This window comes from Sander vitreus, chromosome 22, assembly GCF_031162955.1.
Source record: "Sander vitreus isolate 19-12246 chromosome 22, sanVit1, whole genome shotgun sequence".
NCBI lineage: Eukaryota > Metazoa > Chordata > Actinopteri > Perciformes > Percidae > Sander > Sander vitreus.
This window is the reverse complement of record NC_135876.1, coordinates 8,772,628-8,793,614: the sequence shown is the minus strand read 5'-3', so window position 1 is coordinate 8,793,614 and position 20,987 is coordinate 8,772,628. Positions and strand designations below refer to the sequence as shown.

The 20,987-nt window shown below is 40.7% G+C and overlaps 2 protein-coding genes across 3 annotated transcripts in view; one reads left to right on the top strand and one right to left on the bottom strand.

Moving 5' to 3' along the window:
* The window catches only part of prkdc (protein kinase, DNA-activated, catalytic subunit), a 52,512-nt gene extending 48,420 nt beyond the window's left edge, over positions 1–4,092 (bottom strand). Inside the window, exons 1-8 of the mRNA XM_078280279.1 lie at positions 3,795–4,092; positions 2,152–2,228; positions 1,966–2,070; positions 1,773–1,847; positions 1,278–1,386; positions 1,066–1,178; positions 778–877; positions 557–612 (exon numbers count right to left, since the gene is read on the bottom strand). Coding sequence (XP_078136405.1) covers positions 557–612; positions 778–877; positions 1,066–1,178; positions 1,278–1,386; positions 1,773–1,847; positions 1,966–2,070; positions 2,152–2,228; positions 3,795–3,957 — 798 coding nt within the window. The 5' untranslated portion in view covers positions 3,958–4,092. The remainder of the gene's footprint in view (positions 1–556; positions 613–777; positions 878–1,065; positions 1,179–1,277; positions 1,387–1,772; positions 1,848–1,965; positions 2,071–2,151; positions 2,229–3,794) is intronic.
* Positions 4,093–12,012: 7,920 nt separating this feature from the next.
* arhgap29a (Rho GTPase activating protein 29a) overlaps positions 12,013–20,987 on the top strand; it is a 39,454-nt gene continuing 30,479 nt past the window's right edge. The window contains exons 1-2 of one of the 2 annotated variants that reach the window (XM_078280257.1): positions 12,013–12,246; positions 13,692–14,137. In XM_078280257.1, coding sequence (XP_078136383.1) covers positions 13,792–14,137 — 346 coding nt within the window. In that variant the 5' untranslated portion in view covers positions 12,013–12,246; positions 13,692–13,791. The remainder of the gene's footprint in view (positions 12,247–13,691; positions 14,138–20,987) is intronic. The other variant, XM_078280256.1, reaches the window with a different exon arrangement.

Genomic DNA, 20,987 nt, shown 5'->3' with positions numbered 1-20,987 from the left:
AGCATCACATTTAATGTAAAAGGCAATCACAAAACATTGTTTTTTAAATTACTTATTTGATTAGGACAATGCACGTTAATCAACATTTCTGTAAATGCGTCAGTGTTAGCCAGACGGCTCATTTTTAACTGCTGTTCTAGTTACCTAGTATGCATGTCTTTATGTTGGGAGGAAACCGGTGCACCCGGAGGAAACACACGCAAAAACGGGGAGAACATGCAAACTCCACAAAGAACTGACGGAACGGACTGGGGATCGAACTCTGCAGTGCCTACTTGCTTTGAGGCAGAAGTGCTAACCACAGAGCCACCGTGCTGCAGTCCAGTGTGCCATGACACATTATGCACAAAAATAAAGGTCAATATGTTAACATATGCTACTAAGAAGAACATAACAACAGTCTGAATGACTCCTTACGACCAACATATTTCAGTTGGTACCTAAAAAAGTACTGCGGTTTGATACGCAGCTCTACACATGACTTGTACACTCCCCTTGCCATGCAGGGTACTCCACCTGTAAATATTTGTTAGATAGTTAAGACAATGGCGTTTACCTGGGAGGTGATTGCCTTCAGGGTATACTGAAAAATGTCCTTAGATGTTACTGGGTCTGCAAGACAGAGACACACACTAATCATGCACTAATCATAGAAACAGCATTTAGATTTGTTTTTGTCGTATATGTGAAATAAATGGATATAGCAAAAACATGGAGACACACACACACACACACACACACACACACACACACACACACACACACACAAAATCCCACCTTCTTCCATGGTTTTAGTGAAGTTGACCATTAGAGCAGTGATTCCTCTCAAACATCCAGCGACAACAAAGAGTTTGGGTTCCTTTGTTAAAGAGGTCATCTAAAACAAAACGTTTAATAGCCACGTCTGAATACACACACATTTAACCGGCCGTGTTGTCACAGAATCAGAGAAACTCTGCCTCCACAATAACTGTATATGATTTTACCCAAACATCGCCTATACAACGAATGACGTTTTTCTCTTCATTTTTCTCTATAGCAATACCACATCCTCTGTAAACATACCTGTTCTTTTAGCTCTCCTAGATATGCTCTGTAGAGTTTGTCAGAGTTGCTGACCATCTCGCTGGGGTGAACCTCTGCAAGAACTCCCAGCAACTCGTAGATTTTACCGAGGACTATTACAAAGATTAGACAAAATGTTTGTGTCGTTTACATATCCATTGCCTGTCTAAAGTCGTTCTCATCACGGTTTCAGGCATCACAGGAAGACTCACCAGAATCTGGTAGTTTGCTCTTCTGACAGAGCTCGCTGTAATATCTGTTGAATATTTCACAGATTTGAAGGTCTGCAGCCACACTGGACGCCTTTGTTTTTTGGAGAACCTGTGGAGAGTATTTAACAAGAACAAGGTCTAAACAGCATATACAAGCCACTACTTTTTAAGTCTATATTTGTATATGTCAACAGTGGATCTCTTCTTTCAGGTCTGGATGCAGTTAGTCTATATCCACGACGTTCCACTTCCGGGATTGCTCCGGTGCTGCCGGAAATTCCACCAGATCATGCATAGCGCCGCCCGTGACGATTGTGATTGGTTTAAAGAAATGCCAATAAACCAGAGCATGTTTTTCTCCCATCCCGGAATGCTGTGTGGAGCAGCCAGACCCGCCTCCGCGGCGCTGTGGAGGAAGGTCTGGCAAAGCGAGACTAGAAGGCATACACTCGGCCTTTGTTAAAGAAAATATACCAGATGCCAAGAGAAACCAACCTTAATAAGGAGCTCCAGCACTGCAGTCCTACACTTGGCTACTTTTTCCTTTGTATACACAGCCATGCATGTGTGCTGCACAAAAAAATAAGTGGAGAGAATGAACAAAACAATTCATTTGTGGAATTACATTTAAACCCAGACTCCCAAAAAATAAAACAACATTTAAAGTGGTTCTAAATGGAGAACTTACTCTTATGTCAACAGCATAAGTCTTCTCCCAACCTTTGACTCTTGGCGAGACCTTGTCCAAGAACTTCTCCAAAAAACCCAAGATCTCAACTCGGGTGTCCCGAAACTGGAAATCAGATGGTTCTGTCAGAATAAGAACTTTTGAGTGTACTACATTATTGTTCACCAGATGTTCCTTGATACCTACCTCATCTGATGCCAGGGACTTCCTGAGGAAGCTGAGCAGTCCATAGTCTTTTGAGAACAGTAAGGATGTCTGCAAAGCTTTAAGATGGAGATGCAAAGATGGAATCAGAAGAAAACGGTAGTATTTGTTTTTGCATGCTACTTACAGTATGTGTATCGCAAGTATTAAAAGGTGCCCTGCTACACAAAACCGTTTTTAGTTGCATTTTTTTTGTTTGTTTTTTCTTTGTTAGGTCCACATGTGTTTGTGTTATGTCGTGAATGTGAAAATGAACTGCTACCTCCTGTCAGCTCTAACCACTGAAAAGAAACAAGCGGAGAAATCAGGCCAATTACAAAAGCTGGTCAGTCTGACGTCATGTTGTCTGAGCTCATTACTATTCATGAGCTCGCCCAGTTGCGCTGGGTAAAGTATACCGATAGCCAGGTTCTCATTAGCTAGCTGTTAGCCAATCAGAGTCAAGCAGCTTAGCTCGTGGAATATTAATGGGAACTGGCACAAAGTCTTCCTGCAGGCTTTCTATAACACGCTAGAATGGCTTGAAACAAGCGAACCAAGGCATTTTTTTTCCCACAAAAAATGTTACAGAGTCCATGGTAGAACTTCAGACATTACCACAAAGTAATGAAATAGGTGTGGCAGGGCACCTTTAAAAATGAATACATCCGTGCAATTTTAAAGCCTCTATCATTGACCCTTTGCTACTGCCTTCCAAGACTAAACGCCACCTGTGTTACTAATGTGCTATAACTTCAGAGAAAATGTGTTGATCAACGTTATATGGACCTAAAACTATAATCTAGAGATTGGGAAGACAATCACTGTAGTTGGAGCGAAGTTGGGTGGAGGGCAGGAGAGGGATTTGGAAGAGTTGGTTTTTTGAACATTCATGCATAAACAGGGAGTGACTCTGTAGTTCTGAGGGAGAAGCACAAACTGTAAAAAAATAAATAAAATAAAAAATAAAAGAGAAGATGGGAGAAGATGTTTCCACCACTTAGGTGCCAGGATGCTGAGTGGAGCCCAGAAAGAGAGATGACAAGGCTCATAGGTCGTGCTTGTAATGTGACAATATGACCATATGCTATGTTTGATATGAAACTACAGAGTGAATCCCCCTGAGGAACAGGGTGTCATGGAGGGAATCTGTGGTCGGTACAACACCCTGCAGACTTCTGAACCCTCTGTTGCAGATCCACTGAAGTATTTTAATACTGAAACACTTAATGCTTGGTTAATGACTAGTTTATTAATGCAGATTTCCAATGAAGTTGTGGCATTAACGTTAGCCTCTTGGAAGATTTGCTTATTGTAAAAAACAAAACACATTTAATATTGTGTTCAGACTGAGCGTTACCGCCTACTACATACCTCGTTTTGGCGGAAGACCCTGAACTGATACAGGCAAAACTAATGAAATAAAAAAGAACGAAATATGAAATGATTTCTGCATGACGAATTGATAAGTAGCTTCTAAAAATCCCCAGGTCACCTTATGCTACAAGGTGTTTAACGCTTGTCAACAACAGAAGCACCATTCACATTAAATTGCCAGATTGTTAATGGAGTTTGGCGCGGATTCAACGCGTCCCTATGAGATATTGAGAGGAGTTAACGTCACTTGACGGACTTCATTATCTTACCAAGTTCATTTTCGGTTGGTGTTAGCATGCACTCCTGTCCCAAGTCACCGACAATATCGTGACATGTCAAAGCTGCAGCTCGGGTGTCTTCACACGAAAGTGATTCGTGAAGTTTCAGGAGAAGCCCTTGAATGCCTCCAGCAGCGGTGCTATCGGAAGACATAACTTAACTGCAGCACGGATCTAAGCTAACATTAGCTTCACATTAGCCACATTACTTTCTATCATAAGTACACAATCAGAGAAAGAACTCTGAACTAGCTAAACAACACAGACACGCCAGAGCACAGCACAGCCATTCATTAAAATCGTCAAGCAAATCAGAATTAGGACAGGATACATTTTCTTCAAAATAAAAGCCCTGATAATGACATCCCATGGACGTCTATGACAGTGGCTAGCTACCTAACTAGCTACAGTCATGTGAAAAAATTAGGACACCCATGCTAAAGTTGACTAAAAAGAGGAATAAAAAATAATCATCTTTTGCAAATTGATCTTAATGCCTTAATTAAAAAAAATGAGGAAAAATCCAATTTTTAAGGACACCAATTTTCTTTTTGAATGAATAATGTATCATAAATAAATAAATGTTCTTCCTTAAAATACAGGGGGCATAAGTAAGTACACCCCTATGTTAAATTCCCATAGAGGCAGACAGATTTTTATTTTTAAAGGCCAGTTATTTCATGGATCCAGGATACTATGCATCCTGATAAAGTTCCCTTGGCCTTTGGAATTCAAATAGCCCCCCCACATCATCACATCCCCTTTATCATACCTTTCCATAAAATCATCTCTCAATGCAAATTTTTTGCATTTTTTAAATTAAGGCATTAGATCAATTTCCAAAAGATGATTTTTTTTATTCCTATTTTATTCCTCTTTTTAGTCAACTTTAGCATGGGTGTCCTAATTTTTTCACATGACTGTATCTATCTACTATACTATATCTACACCTCTTTCTAATTTGGAAGAACAAACTGCTGGACGTCTCATTGTTGATCGATAAAGAAGGTCACTATTATTTCTGCGTTGACGCTTGGGCTTGATGGTTGTCTTGAGTGTGATAATGAGTTTACAATGCCCTCTCCACTTGATGTTTATTTTACTGCTTAGTTGGAAAGTTTTATTTTGAAGTGTTCACCGGAAAACGAAGCACGATATTGTATCTCCCCATACCGCTTTTTACATTTTTTTTTACATGAAAAAAAGTTGTATTCTATATGATGTTATTATGTTATTGGTTCTGCCTTGGAGTGAAATATACACTGACCATTAATACACTGAATAATGTGTAGTGTAGGCCAGTGTATCTAATTGTGACTACTGACTAGAAAACAATTAACATTAACAATTTATGATAATTCGTTAGTTCGGCAGTTTGGCAAATAATCACCAGAAGTACAGTCATGTCTGCATTGACGCTAGCTTGACGAATTTCATCAATTGTAGTTCTTCACTTTGACCACCGGAGGGCGCTGATGATTCATGATTTCATATTTCTGATGACTGATACAGAGTGCTAGCGAGTACTAGTGAGCTTGTTTTCTCTATCACTCTGGCACAGACAGTTTTAGTTTAACTAGCAAGCCATACCTAAAAGTAGCATGCTTGCATGTTTGTTCGTTCAAGATCCGCTTTCAAGTTTTTTTTTTTTTAATAATATAAACTACTGAGCAAATAAAAAAATTAAACAAATTACAACAATTCTTTAGATGAATTGACATTCATAAAATAATATCAATCAAGTAATAAAAAGCTTACATGAAAAGAAAATGTACTGTAAAGGAACAAAAAGTAAAAAAAAAGAAAAAGTAAATTAAAAAAAAGTAAATCGTGGTCACAGTGAGTCATTACAACTACACTCTAGCATCAAGCCAGACACAGTAACATACGGTAGTAATATTTCCGGTTGAAACATTCAAAATAAAAACTGGACAGGGGCGTAGTTGCGTAATCCGACCACTGGATGGTAGTGTATACTCGTGATTATAAACGCACAGATCTCAACCATCAACTCTACAGATCGTCTCTAGCTCAGTGCAGACGTTAAGCATGCTAAAACTTCTGATCATTTGCCTTTCTGTTGTAGCCTACTTCCGATTTTACAAATTACTTTTACTCACGAGTACAACTTAGTTTGATGGATAATTAGATTTCCACTGTATCTTTGTATCATGTCTTTTCCTGTCGTCATTTATCTTCAACTCTATTACTTTTTTAGGAGCAGCCAATACACAAAATGTCAACAACATGAAATCACAAGACAGATTTTTTTTTTAAATTATTCATAAAGATGAGTGTAAATAAAAACTCAATCAATAAAGACGTAATTCGGTATCATTTAGATATTATTTATGTATTCTTTACTCTTTTTGTAAAATACAAAGGATACATAGCATGTCTGTCGAGGCAGGAGCTCTATATCCACAACTAAAATCACCATTTGTCGCTGAATATCTTTTAAGTTTCTTTGAATGTCTGATACAGGATACTTGGCTGAATTAATAATGTAGGTTGTTATACCAAACCAAAGTACCTTATCACGTGTAGATGTTAACAATACGCTACTTTAAGACGTAATACAATTTAAACAAGTGAGTAAATAAAAAAAAATCCCCCTGTCCCCTGGTTCAAAACGAAGCTTATACACGCATTTTGATCACAGAAATGTTTTGTTGCAAACGCTATTTAATTGTATTTACATTCTACAGAAACATGCGAACCAATTCAGGCTGCAGTTCGAAAATGTCATTATGACGAAAAAGAAAGTTCCGCTCCATTCCAGAGCTTCATATGACGACGAAAGCGCGGTTGACTAGTTGTGGGCGGGGCTATTGATTCCAATGTGACGTATCAAAGGCGTAAGATCAATCGTTCTATCTAAGATCAGTTTCAACTCAGTGATCAATTCAGAGTTCAGTTCTGAGCGTAGAGAGAGCTTTATTGTCCCTCAAGGAGGAAGTTGATCTGCATTTTTTTTTCAAACAATACTTAGAAACTTCAAATAGGCCGGTATTGCCGCTGACCAAAAAGGGTTTTCAATTTTTCTTGCACAATTACTGTAGCCTATATAATCTGTACGATCACACAGAAAGCAGAGCAGATTTTTATTTTCTCCACTGAGATTTAGACAAATTCTCACAGCATAATGCCCATACTAATTCTGGGTTTCATTGTGGGTACTTTAGTCACTAAAACTGTTAGAAGACTTCTGGAGCCATACTTAGAACAAGAAGAGAGTGGTGGATATGAGGAAACCACCCAATTATCTGCTGGCTCCACTGACCTTTATCTACCTGGACATGGAGACAGTGGCAGAGATGAAGAGACCAGCTCATTATATGTTAGTACCACTGATCTATATCTACCTGGACATGGAGACAGTGGCGGAGATGAAGAGACCAGCTCATTATATGTTAGTACCACTGATCTGTATCTACCTGAAGAAAAAGAGAGTGGGCGGAGATGAAGAGACCAGCTCATTATATGTTAGTACCACTGATCTGTATGTACCTGAAGAAAAAGAGAGGGGCATAGATGAAGAGACCAGCTCATTATATGTTAGTACCACTGATCTGTATGTACCTGAAGAAAAAGACAGTGGCGGAGATGAAGAGACCAGCTCATTTTATGTTACTACAACTAATCTGTATGTACCTGAAGAAAAAGACAGTGGCGGAGATGAAGAGACCAGCTCATTTTATGTTACTACAACTAATCTGTATGTACCTGAAGAAAAAGACAGTGGTGGAGATGAAGAGACCAGCTCATTATCTGCTGGTTCCACTGATGTATACCTAACTGAACCAGGAGAAAGTGGCGGAGATGAGGAGACCACACTATTACCTGCTGATCCCCATGACCAAGATAGTAGCACTCTAGAATCAGAGGCCAGCCCAAGAACCAGTGCTACTGCAGAAAGAATGGAAGACACATGTGAAACAGATCCCTGCGGGAAGATTTGCAGATTTTCCAATCGTTACAATAATTGTTGGATGAATGCAACATTGCAAGCTGCACTAAACCTTAACGTTGTGCATAACACATTCATACACCAACAGCCGGAGTCTTTGACACAATTATCAACAACACCATCATTCGCGGGACTGTTTCTAGAAGCCCTCAGAAACCCAGGGAGGAGTTTCAGTCCAACAGAACTCTATGGGGTTTTGGAAGAATTAAGTGTACGAGTACCGCCATTGCGTTTATTACAGCATAATGATCCACTTAGACTATTGAAACATTTATTGTTCTGGTTAAATCACTGTGGGATACGAACAACTATTGCAGTGCAAGAAAAAAGCACGTGTGAAGAATGTACATGCGAAACATGTAGCATCTCAAGGCTGGGCAGCGTTTATATTTTACCCCCACCGAGCCGAGGCAAGGTTTTCTCTCTCTTCCAACGTGATATCGAACAGAGCACAGGACCATGTGTGATATGTGGTTCCATAGTAGAGAGAAAAAGAGTTTGGAATGTCCCCGACATTGTAACCCTTTATTTGTCTCGAGCGGGCCATAACGGATCGGTACTTGGCAACCCTGTGACTCCATTTCAATTTATAGAATTTCCTGTGGGAAAAAACAAAACGCAGATATACTCCATGTCCTCTGTTATTTGCAATGAACCATCCAGAGGGCACATTTGGTCGTATTTGTTTTCAGATTTTATTACCGTTGAAGCTTACGATCACGATCGCATATCAGTCGTGTCAAGAAGCACGCCAGACATATACCGACACGGGATCATTTACCTCTATGAAAAGTTATAGTTTTGAAATTTCAATTAGTTTTTTTAATTTTACTTTAGTTTTGACTTTTGCATTTCATTTTTGAGTATAGTTATAGTTAGTTTTCCAATTGTGTTTGCTAGTGTCTCTGTTTCCTAACCGGCAGCGTCAGATGGCCGCCCACCTAGAGCCCAGTTCTGTCCCAGGTTTCTACCGCCAAATGCTTCCTCTTGGGAGGGAATTGTTGGGTCTATGTAAATTACGTAGTGTGTAGTTCGACTCCAACCTGCGGCCCTTTGCTGCATGTCATTCCCCCCCCTCTCTCTCCCCTTTCATGTCTTCAGCTATCCTATAAATAAAGCCCTAAAATGGCCAAAAAAAATAATCTTAAAAAAAAATTATGGAGTGTGGTCTAGATCTACTGTCTGTAAAGCAACAAGTCCTCCAAACCCAGGGGCATCGGACTGGGGGGAAAAAGGGGACTGAGTACCCAGGGCCCTCATGTGAGGAGGCCCCAAAAAGATGCTAGAATGAATAGCTGTGGATGCAGGGAGGGGCCCATAGAAAATGCCTTTCTACAGGGCCCAGAATTTTGTGCTACGCCCCTGTCCAAACCATACGATGACATGGGTCGTACGACCCACGGGAACATTTTATCAAATAGCGCCACCAGTGGTGGTGGTAATACCAACATATATCTAAACCAGAGAACGTTGGTCGCTGTCACGACTTTAAACACGTAACGTTGTTAAATGGTTGCAGTTTGGTTATGTTTAGGCACCAAAACTACTCAGTTAAGTTTAGAAAAGGAACATGGTTTGGGTTAAAAATCAGACTTCACGTCGCATCCGGTTACGCACTTGATGCAGAACGTGATGTTCGTAAAGTAAAAAGAAAAAAGAAAAAACTTGCCACGGTCACAGTCTGGTTATGTTTAGGCACAAAAACTACTTAGTTAGGTCTAAAAAAATAATAATCGTGGTTTGGGTTACAATTAGATGTTACTTCACTTGAAGGTTGCTGAAGGTTACGCATGTGACGCTGAACGTGACGTTCCTTAAGTTAAAAAAACTCGCCATTTACTTTGATTTCCAAACAGTACTCAATGTTATGACCCATCCACCACCCCCGCCTGCATCCTTATGCGGAAAGTAATAACTACTATGACCACTAGAGGGCGCTGCCACTAGAAACGTAAATATTTAGATCGTAATTGCTGCTTGAACAAATGACCTCTGGGAGTGTTTCTCTGGGGAGGACAGTCTCCTTTAAATGGTCCCGAGGAAGCTTATGTTATGATTTGACTCTATAAACTAAACTAAATTGAGTTGAATTAGTTTTAGTTTAGTTTCAGTTCATCAGAAAGATTTAGCTTTAGCAAGTATAATCTTTCAGACATATTTACCTTTATATACATACAGAATACAGGGTTGGAATGGCCACGATGCTTAAAGCTTTAGTGTGTAACATTTTTCTTTTAATGGATGTCCGTTACATTCAAGCTATTCCCAAATGAGTTGATACAAAGCTAATTAAGACTATCAGCTCCACAAAACTCTCTCTCTGTATTTCTCAGTACGGCTATGTTCAGATAATGGTGTCGTCCAGTGACATTCGCACGCAGAAGCTTGAGTGAAGATAATTCCCTCTTCTGAAGAGTCCATCATGTTTTTTTAATCCTCTGTGTCCTCCTTGGCTACTAGCAACTGCGTGGAGGAGAGGTGGGGGTGGTGCGCGATCACAGAAGGCTTGTATCATGTTGATGCGCCGACAGTTTAGAATTCCTCGTGGGGGAGACAGAAACTACGCACTATAGCTCTAATGTTTAATCTTCACACTACTTTACTGTCTTTACGGTCCGGGCAGGGCCTTTCTGTGTGGAGTTTGCATGTTGTCCCCGTGTTTGTGTGGGTTTACTCCGGGTGCTCCGGTTTCCTCCCACCATATACAAAACATTTGAAGAAATTGCGCTGCAAATTGTAATGTGTATAATTGTGCGTGACAAATAAAGATTCCTTCTTTCTTCTAAAAACATCTACAGCGTTGTCATTTCCAAAAAATAAAGTAGTGACTTGTAAGGGCTGTTAATAGAGCTTGTAAGGGCTCTTAATAGAGCCCTTACAAGTGAGAAAAATAAAACAAAATGCTCCTTAGTAGGCTACCTGTTTTCTCTGATGCACCTCATCATAATAGACTATATACTGTTTTGTGCCATATGCTTTAAAGGTTATCATAACAATAGAAAGAAGAGAGGACTGAGGGGAAATAAATTAATTAATAACTTAACGATAACTTAACAATTACAAAATGTTTTTGTTTTCTAAAATCCTTTTTTCTTAGGAAATAAAGGGCATAACATGCCATTCAGATATAGTTAAACCATAGACATCCATATATCATAGCAATTTATTTCAAGCACAAGCCTTATTTATTGTAAAATGAAAAGATTCACACTTGACATAATGTGCAACGGCCTTATTTGACTGCACTACATTCATTTTACCAGGAGATGTCAATCATGTGTGTGTTACTTGCAACCTCCAGTGCTAGATTTATTTTCGTTGCACATGGTTAAAAAGCCTAAAAGGTTAAAGACCCAATTCCTTTTTGTTTTTTGTTTATTTACCATATAGGCAACAGTTGAGGCGTATTAACAGTAAAAGCCTATATAGGCCTAGGTGACCAAGTGCTGTTATCTATAGAGCACTCCTATTTATTCTTTAAAATAACAGACAGTTGTGTGTCTTTCTCAGGAGAATGTCCCCATGTCCAACAGTTTCCTCCTCCAAAGAAACCAACTGTGGCTGGAACACAGACTTGCTATTGAAGAAGGCCTCTGAATAAACTGCATAGATTTACAACCAAGGCAAACGCAATAAACTGTCTGCTGCCCCTGCAGCAGCAGAGCAATGTATCTCTATCTCTATTACAATGCTAATCAGACTACGTAATGCATCTTATTGAACTCTTATCAATTCTGTTGTTTTTAAGGTGACGCACTGTATGTTTCACAGATTTCAGGTTGTGTTAATAAAAACAAAGCCATCAAAAATCATACCGGAAGTAAATATATATTGTGTTCAGAATAAAGGTTTAGCAAGACGTCACTCGGAAAATCCGTTTGCATGCATGGGCATTTTTAGGTGCAATATTTATGACAACCTTACAGGTTTAGAATATGGGGATACATATTGTAGTCTAATTTTTTAAACGTTTTTTCAAAGTGACACCAACACATTGACATGTAGCAAATTGTAAATTCCTATCCAGAGAATTTATTTTGAAAGGCATAACCGGAGGTTCAACGATTTTACGGGTTGCTTGACACTTTAAAACTCCGGGCACCTGTTGAAGGAGGACTCCACACGAAATCCCCAACACACACACACACACACACACACACACACACACACACACACACACACACACACACACACACACACACACACACACACACACACACACACACACACACACACACACACACACACACACACACACACACACACACACTACGTTACATCACATGGAGAGAGGAGCCGATTGAACACAGTGGAGCTGAGCCGGGACAGTAAGGGGTTTGGGGAAACGTACGGCAGTGAAAGATAAGGATAGCGTAGTGGTTGTGGAATAATTCGTACTTCTCAAGACTGATCTTCGGTCACTTTTCCGCTTCAGGATTTTTTCGGCTGAAATGTTTTAGGATCCGATGGCAGGTTTGTAATTATGTCTGCTAATTTGTAATGCTTGTTTGAGTTGCTACAAAAACATACAACTGCTGATGAATAATTTGACCTAACATTTGAAAACAGGACAAGTGTCTAGAGACGGTTTAACTTAACTAACGTTAGCTGCTTAACGTTACTTTTTGAACTCCGTTCACACATTTAGTGCTTCAATGCTGCCTTTTGCTGGAGGCAAACAGCCTAACTGTTCCTTGCTCTTGTGGAAAAATTACGTTAAAACTGTATTTCCCCCTTAACACACCAATTCGGCATAACTTGAATACACCAAGCATGTAGCCTATTACGTCCACAAACCCCCCAAGTTAAGATTGCTCTTCGATTCATTGAGCTAACGTTAACTCATGGTGACCGCGATATAGCAGTCAGAACTGGTTGTAAAAGTCGATATATGATGACAAAGAGTGTTGTTTGGTAGAGTTTATGGATGCCGAATTAACTAGCCGACCCTAATGATCTGACGCTCTTAATGGGGGTTAAGTTCATTTTGTTTTATTTAGCAATAAGCAAGAAATCATCATATTTTCGAGTTTTCAACCAGCAGTGTCGTGTTCATTAGTTGCCTGTGCAAGGGGAGATGCGCTTAGACGCAGTGTAGAAAGGGACATGCATGACCACCTGTATTTTTCTCTGAAGTGTTTGCTTCTTTCCCTCTATCGCATAGACACTTTGATTTTAACCTATGAATGTTTGGCTTGTATTTCAAATTTAATTGAATTAAAGTGCAGCAAATTAATGTTTACATCAGGAGTTGATGGTAACATCAAGCAAGGGCACAGAGGCAAACGATGAATATAGTGTGAAAGCTGTCCCTCACAAACTTACTAATTGAATATATCATGTACTTATAAGTTTCATGTCCTGTGAGGCATTGCTCTTCACAGCCAAACATACAGTAGGCATAGTGTAACTCCATGGTAAGGACTGGTTTGATTTGTCAGATTATGTTTTGGGTTGTAATTGGTATCATTATTATATTAAGATCAATAATGCTGAGACTGTTTAGTACTCCAACAACTACTTGATTGAATGACCCCACACGTTCAAAACAGTATCTTTGTGAACTATTCCAGACAGACAGCAGCACTATAACTGTCCAGCTACACACTTGATTTTCTTCTGATTGACCCATTCAAACTCCCTGCAGATTAATTATCGTTAATTTCAAGGGAAATATAGAAAATCCACATGTTGAATATTGTCAACAAACAACCGAGACGGACAACCCGTTTCCTAGTGTTCTGAACACCATGGAAAACATTTATAGTAAAAGTGAAGCAGGATGAAGAACAGGCCAGTTGCTGTGAGGGTGTCTGTCCTGCTAAAACCCATCTGGTAACGTGTCCCACCTGAAGCAGTCAGTAATGGTATTCCAAATGGTTCTAGTCAGGATTAAGAGTCTTCTCTCTCTTTGGCAGAATCCTTCATCCCTGTTGTGGTGCGGTGCTGGGTCTGAGCACGGAGCTAACACTGCGTGATAACAATCACCAGGCCTAAGGGCCACTGGACCATTAAGACATGCTGGCTGCCATGCTGCGCCAGAGTTCTGGTGGAGGATCAGGAGGAGGAGGAGGAGGCAGCGGTGGTGGTGGTGGTGGCGGCGGCGGCGGCAGCAGCAGTGGCGGAGGTGGTGGAACCAAATTCTCTCTAGGCATCTCCCGACTCTCCAGCTCCAGCTTGGGTTCAGCAAGCCCTAGCAGTGCGGGCCCCTGGGTGCCGGGCAGGGTCTCAAAGAGCGGCTCGGTGAGCTCGGACAGCCCAGATATCCCCATCTCAGACCCAGTCTATATTATGCAGCTAGTCAGCGATGTGCGCAAGTTTGCTGATGTGCTTCTACAACTCAAAGAAGTTTTCAACTGCAAAGGTATGTTTGGAGTGAGTTACCACTGGGATTGCTGGAAATGTGGCAAAATACACACTGTTGTAACTTTCTGCTGTGGTAATTTCTCTTTCTGCTCATGATAAAAAGTGGCCAACACATCACGCTCTTCTACTAGACCAGTGGTTCCCAACCTTTTTTCCTTGGCGCCCCCCCTACTTATGTCTAAGAAAAGCTGAGCCCCCCCCCGAAACCGAAGTTGAGGTAACTCTCGAGATACAGCCTTACTTTCTTTTTTGATAGAGAGCAGTTATCAGCACTTTTACGTTTCTCCGCCATGTTTCATTTATAAAATAGTGATGCCGTGACGGCAGGAGAAACGAGGATGATAGCAGCTAGCAGCTGACCTGATGACAGGAAGGGTCCCAGGTTAAGAGGTCCCGGAGGTTTGGCCTACTAAGTAGCCTGCCTACAATTTTAAGCCAGAACAAAAATATTTAGTTTTTATACTGACTTTTATATACATTATATATTCTAGTGTATTATCATAATTTGTTAAACATGCACATATTTTGTTTTTTACCTCAAACCAGATAAAGACTTGCGACCCCCCCCTGTGATCTTTGCCGCCCCCATGAGGGGTCCCCGGACCCCAGGTTGGGAACCACTGTCCTATCAATTATATTCACACTAGTAGATTCAAATACTAACTGCTGCTGTCTTTTTTAAAGGTAACCTGTTAATGATTTGTTGCCACAACAATTGGTCATTGTGGATGTGTACTTTTTTAGTAAGACTGCACCCCAACATGGCCTAACATCTTGTTTCCTGTTACTTGTGATGCCATGAGAACATCAGTGTGTTTAAACCCTGCCCTCTCTTCTTTGTCATTATTACATTTGGCTCATAAATATGTCCTTTTTTAAAATCTGAACCTGTGGCAGTGTAGAGGGGAAAAATGGGCAATAGACGGCGTGAGCACAGCAACAAGGTAACGGCCGTCAGTCAACTCTTGTGTACACACTGTTGCTTTCACCACAATGTACACAGTCCCAGGTCTGTCTACCTGTTTTGTCCCACTGTGGCCTTGGCTGCTCGGTCAGTCAACCAGCCTTATCTCACTTTTACTTTGGTTCTTGCCCTCCTTGTTTCTATCTGTACAGTAGAAAATACAAATGTGTAATAGTCTCTCTAAAAAACTACACAGTAAGGATTCACGATATTCTGGTTAGCTTTAAGGTCAAGGTAAGCAATGCCACAAATGTTGATATTATCCATCCATCCATCCATCTTCATCCGCTTATCCGGGGTCGGGTCGCGGGGGTAGCAGCTCCAGCAGGGGACCCCAAACTTCCCTTTCCCGGGCCACATTAACCAGCTCCGACTGGGGGATCCCGAGGCGTTCCCAGGCCAGGTTAGAGATATAATCCCTCCACCTAGTCCTGGGTCTCCCCCGAGGCCTCCTCCCAGCTGGACGTGCCTGGAACACCTCCCTAGGGAGGCGCCCATATTAGTCAGAGTAAATTACCCTATAAAGACATTTTAACATCAAATGATAAGGATCGTTTCACACTGTACAATGTTCTCTCTGTTAAATGTTCAAAATGACACTGACAGCAGCATTCCAGCAGGCACTTTTGACACCCAAGCTTTTTAGACAGAATAAAACACCCTCTAAGCCAGTAATATAGGCTTCCCCTCGTCAGTGATGAAATAGATCATTTCCAAACCATAGTGAAGTTGTGTATTTGTGTGGGCGGTTATTACATTCCTGACTTGGTACGTTCGGCGTTGGCTTTTGGATCAGACCTAGATTTGCTAATCCCCAGACCTGGTTTGGAAAGGTCTAAGTAAGATGAGGGGAAGGCGCATGTGGTGGTGGTACCCGTTATTCCCCCGTTACCACTGTGCCATGACATCCATGACATCTCTCTGGAGAGGTCAGTAAAGGTACTTGACCGGGCTGGACATGTCGGCATTATAGAGAGTAGGACTCACAGAGACCACTTTTTTTTAAGCTTGAGAGGCTTTTCAATGACCTGTCAGTATGCCAAGGATCAAAGCATTAAATCATCATGTGCAAGAGATCGACGTAAGAACTGTACCGTAAACTTTCATGGCTTCACATTATTTGTTTCTGACCTAGTCAAGTGTTCCCAACCACAGATACAGTTGTAACTTTGTTCGGTTTGGTATCAGATTAAGTAGATCAACATACAGCATTCATGCACAGGCCCTTGCTACGTACCAAGGTTGCATAGCTGTCATACTAGACATTTTGCCCTTGCTGCTTGTCATTAAGAAACCGGATTATAATCTCTGTTCTTTCCAAAAGGACAATTGCATCATACCTTAAATGGGTTTAAAAATAAACTCATGACGAATGCAATTCAGCAACTGTGTCAGCCCACACTGCTGCTAATGCTAACCCACAATTTACAGGTCCAGTAAGCACAAGCTCAATTGTGCAAATGTAGTCACTGAGATGCTAACACATGATTGGAAAGCAAAGTATTCCCATTAGACGGCTTGTTTTGGCTAAACGCAGGAAAGGGCAGATTTGGGGAAATAGGCTGATTAGGATGTAGAAAACGGACCTATTGAGGAATTGGCAAAGAGATCATTGTGTCTCAAAGTAATGTTTAAACTCCAGGAAATAAGTTAGGGAGAATGTTTGACGCAGCAGTGATTTTTACACTAGTATCCCATGCAAACACAGACCTCATATTAAGGTATTTGGATTTTATTTCATATCATATCAGGATGGTTGTCATCACTAAACATCTTCAAAGTGCCATTGTGGAGGTTTGGCACTCTCAGGCTTTAGCAGAGCTGGCTAACAGATTGTTAAGAGTCAATGGCTTGTGCTGTGATTGGATGTGATTTAAACCCCCCTCTAATTTATGGCCATATTGTCTCTGCAGCAGTTCACAATAGTTCAAACCTCTCATTACTCTGGCCACTCGCTGAAACCTAAGTGAACCCTCCTTTTTTTTTTTTTTTTTTTTATAAACCACGCAGGGCCAATAGTCAAGAGCAATATTCAGCTTAGAGCCCTGTACCTCTCGCAACAGTGCCTGCATTCACAGTCAACGATGTGAGTCTGACACCCATTGTCCCAGGAGGCATCTGCAGACTAGCATGCTGCTGATAACTGGCAGCTTTTGCAGAAATGATACTTTCCCAAGTCAAGAATAGCTGTGGCCTGTGGGATTGGTCCCTGGGGGGGGTTTCTTCAGCCATTAAGAATGTTTGTTTTTATTTATAAAAAGTTTATTTTTCTAGCAATGCACATCGACCATAAATGGTAATTATAATGTAGTTGCTGTTCAGTTGTGGTTGGAGGAAATGACGCATGACTGAATTTAGTTTTTTTAGTAGTGCCTGAGAAGAAATTTGTGTTTGTGCCTTCATTGTTGTCAGGTCAGTGACACTGTAGCATCGCCACAGTTTGACACATCTTTACATTCTTCCTTAAGGTCTTACGTTGTCCAGTGAACACTTGTGTGAAGGACATATCAGTAATTGGAAGGGCTTATTATTTTGAAGATTGGTCTTAACTGGGGTCACAGGGGAAGTTTGGGGACCAGATGAGCGTAACAAACATCTGGCCCTAGCGTGTCCTCACTCACAACAAACAGGCTCCCACACTGTTTTGGAGTTGCTGTGTTTTGCAGGATCCGCTCTGCACGAGATTGTTGTGCGTCTCATCATCTATTTTAGGAACGAGGGTGCATTGTTGTGGCTGCCTGTCTGACTGGGACAGGTGTGTTATCAGTGTTTTTTCATGCTCCAATGCTGCCAAGCAGAATGATGACCAGTTCTCTGCGTCAGCTGCTTAAGAATGAAAACAGCACCAGCGAGCAATTCAGTCAGTGAAGCTGCGGACAGGGTGTTACAGGAAAGCTTTTTAGTTTGAATGCTACACTTCATGTTTTATAATTCTATTAAAGTTCTAAATCTTAAGTATCTGGATCTGTCTGCTTTTGCACAGATACCTTGTCACCCTTATTAATAACACCTTTCCTGGGATATCTGCATACTGCTGTAATGCTCTTTATTTATTTTTTAATTTCTATCTTTATTTTTAATTTAATACATACTGTGTACATATACTTATATGTACACAGTATGTATTGAGTCATAAGTGTCTTCAGTTAATCAGTATAGGCGTTTGGAGGTTCTGGGTTGTAATAATTCACAGGGCCCTGATTAAAATGTTTCGCAGGTCTTTTATAATGTTCAGTAATACTCTGTAATGCACCGGACCAAAAAATGTTTTTAGAGTTACTCTTCTTTTTTTCCAAATCATTGGTAGTAAGAAAAATGTTACAATGGTTACACTGATGTTAAACTTTTAACTTACTTATACTTTACTGAGTTGCATTTTTAGCTTTATTGTTGTGCCTTTTTATTTGAATTGTGCTGGAAAGATGTGGCGGAAATAAGTGATTTTTCTCTATTCGGAAGCTGGTTAAGTATTCTGCCATGATGCTAAAGCTTTGTGGGAAAGTGATTTTGGTCGGGGTCCTCAGAGAAAGCCTAAATGCTATTTTAGCGATTTGTATTCTAAATCACCCCTTGTGAAATACCGGTCTAAAATTAGCCCTACTTGGGCTTTTCACCAACCATTCCAGACTGTCTTAATGGCTGTAACTGTGCTCTGTTTAGACAGTCTATCCCTCTGGGTCTGGGAGCCACTGTAAAGCATTGAAAGCTTCTTCTTGCCTCCAAAAAGTTCCTTTTATGGTTCTTTTACTGTGGCCATATATTTAAAGCCACTGTAAATTACCACAAGCACAAGACAACTAGCCTTCCTTACTTTAAAGTTGCCTCTCGAAGATCAAGTTATATTCATGGTTTGGGAGTCTTGATTTAATCATACTTATCTTCCTTACTAAGCTGTCTAAAAGGATTTATTACATTACCTTAATTGTTTTGGGTGATCTTTGTTTAAAAGCACAGCTATTGTCTAATTGATGCCGTGCTAGGGTTAGATCTTTGGATTGGTACGCCTGGGATTAAAGTGCAGAGTATTGTGACATATGGCAGGTCCATTTATTCCATCTGCCTGAGGAAAGAGGACATGAAATCATCTACTTTTCAGGGCACCATCAGCTGAAAATCTATCTTTTGGCTGTGCACAATGTATACAGGTGGCAAAACCATGTTGACTTGTCAAGTTTAATAGCCCAACTGCACTTGAAGATTTGTAAGTTGTTTTCAAATTGTAACCCAAGGAAGATCCCTCTCTGTGTGTCTCTCTCCTTCCTTCCCTCTGGTAAGATTTATGGTTATGGGCTATGTTTTTGTTGGGGCAGCTTTGTTCTGGGAGGCTGTCGATGTCTGCCACACACTAAGATAAAGCTTCAGGATTCCCACACTACACATGAGAAGCCAAGGATTGTGGGCTCTGACAGGGGGCTGTACTTTAGAAACACCGTTCTGGAGGCTTCTTATACACATTTGAGGCTTTTAGTCCAACTGTGAAGTATTAGGGATATAAAAGATGGCAGTATTTTTCAGTTTTCAGAATGGCAGATTTAACCAACACCCGTTTGGTTGCGTGATCAGAAAACCTCCCCTCGCCCTTCTTGGATTAAGGCTTTGAAACAAAGATGGCAAAATTATCCTCTTGAATAAGCTTAAGTAGCCCTTGAATCTGTAGCCTCGACCCCTGCATTGGATTAAAGTCATCTAGAATTAGGCAGGGCAGCATTAATTGACGTCCTGCATTTTTAAACAGCATCTGTGGTGCAAATTATTCATTCACTAATACACTCATTTGATTCAGATGCATCCACTAGTGGGGATACAAAATGTATGAGATGTCTTTAAGATTCATGGCCATGTTTGTGATTAATAACAACCCTCATAAAACACAATGTGTCTTTTTTTTTGTGGTTGAAAGCTTGATTTGAAACTCCTGCTCTTGTTCTGCCCGTTGTTACACAACAGCTGGCCATCACAGATTGAATATAAAGATTTTGTAGAAGATACGCATTTTTTTCTGGATTGAAATTACAGGACACTTAATATGCATTGTACTTATAACAAAGTCTAACCCATTCTTAGATCAGCAAAAGTGACGATCACAAATCCCTATGTCATGAAGCCAAATAACATGGACTGCTCTGAACTCCTTAAGTCTGTGTGTTCTGTTATTCAGGAGCATATCTATGTGGTGAAAGATAACTCCGCCGTCTATTCACCTTAACTGCGCTTTCGGCGAGTCAACTTTACAAGAAAGAATTTGTACATAAGAGTCAAGCATAGTGAACTGGTAAGATGGTGCAGGTGACAGGTGTCTATTTCAATTTTAGCCTGTCATCAAAGTAAGTAATGGGTTTTAACATGCTGTTTATGTTCACTTCAGCACAGGCACTAACTGTGTTTACTCACGGCATGACGCAGGTATCCCAGCCTCCCTGGTCTTTCAGTGAGATTTGGGTAAATAGTTTTCAATCTTAAACACTGATTTTGTGTTATATCAGTTTCTTCAGATGATATTGCAATTCCCTGTGTAGCAAGGGCTAGGTTGAGCATAATTAGCCTTGTTTTTCTGCCAGAGCCAACCTTAGGGCATGCTTGCATGTGCCTGTGTCAGCCCCATGCTGGGTACAGCTCATAACTCGTTAAAGGCCAGCGGAGCTGATGGGGGAGAGAGAAGGATAACCAGCCACTGTCTTTGTCCACAACGTTCTGTAAGTTTAGGAACTCCGTTGCTGTGCTCAGTGAAAGGAACAGAGACCCTGTTTGATGTGGAGGCAGACAGACTGAGCGTGAAGCATAGCCAGGATCAACTGGAGTCTGTCATGTCTTGTGAGACTCCAATAAGGTCTCATTGGGGTGTAGAAAGGGCAGGGGAGGAAAGTGGAGCTATTGGGGTGTGATT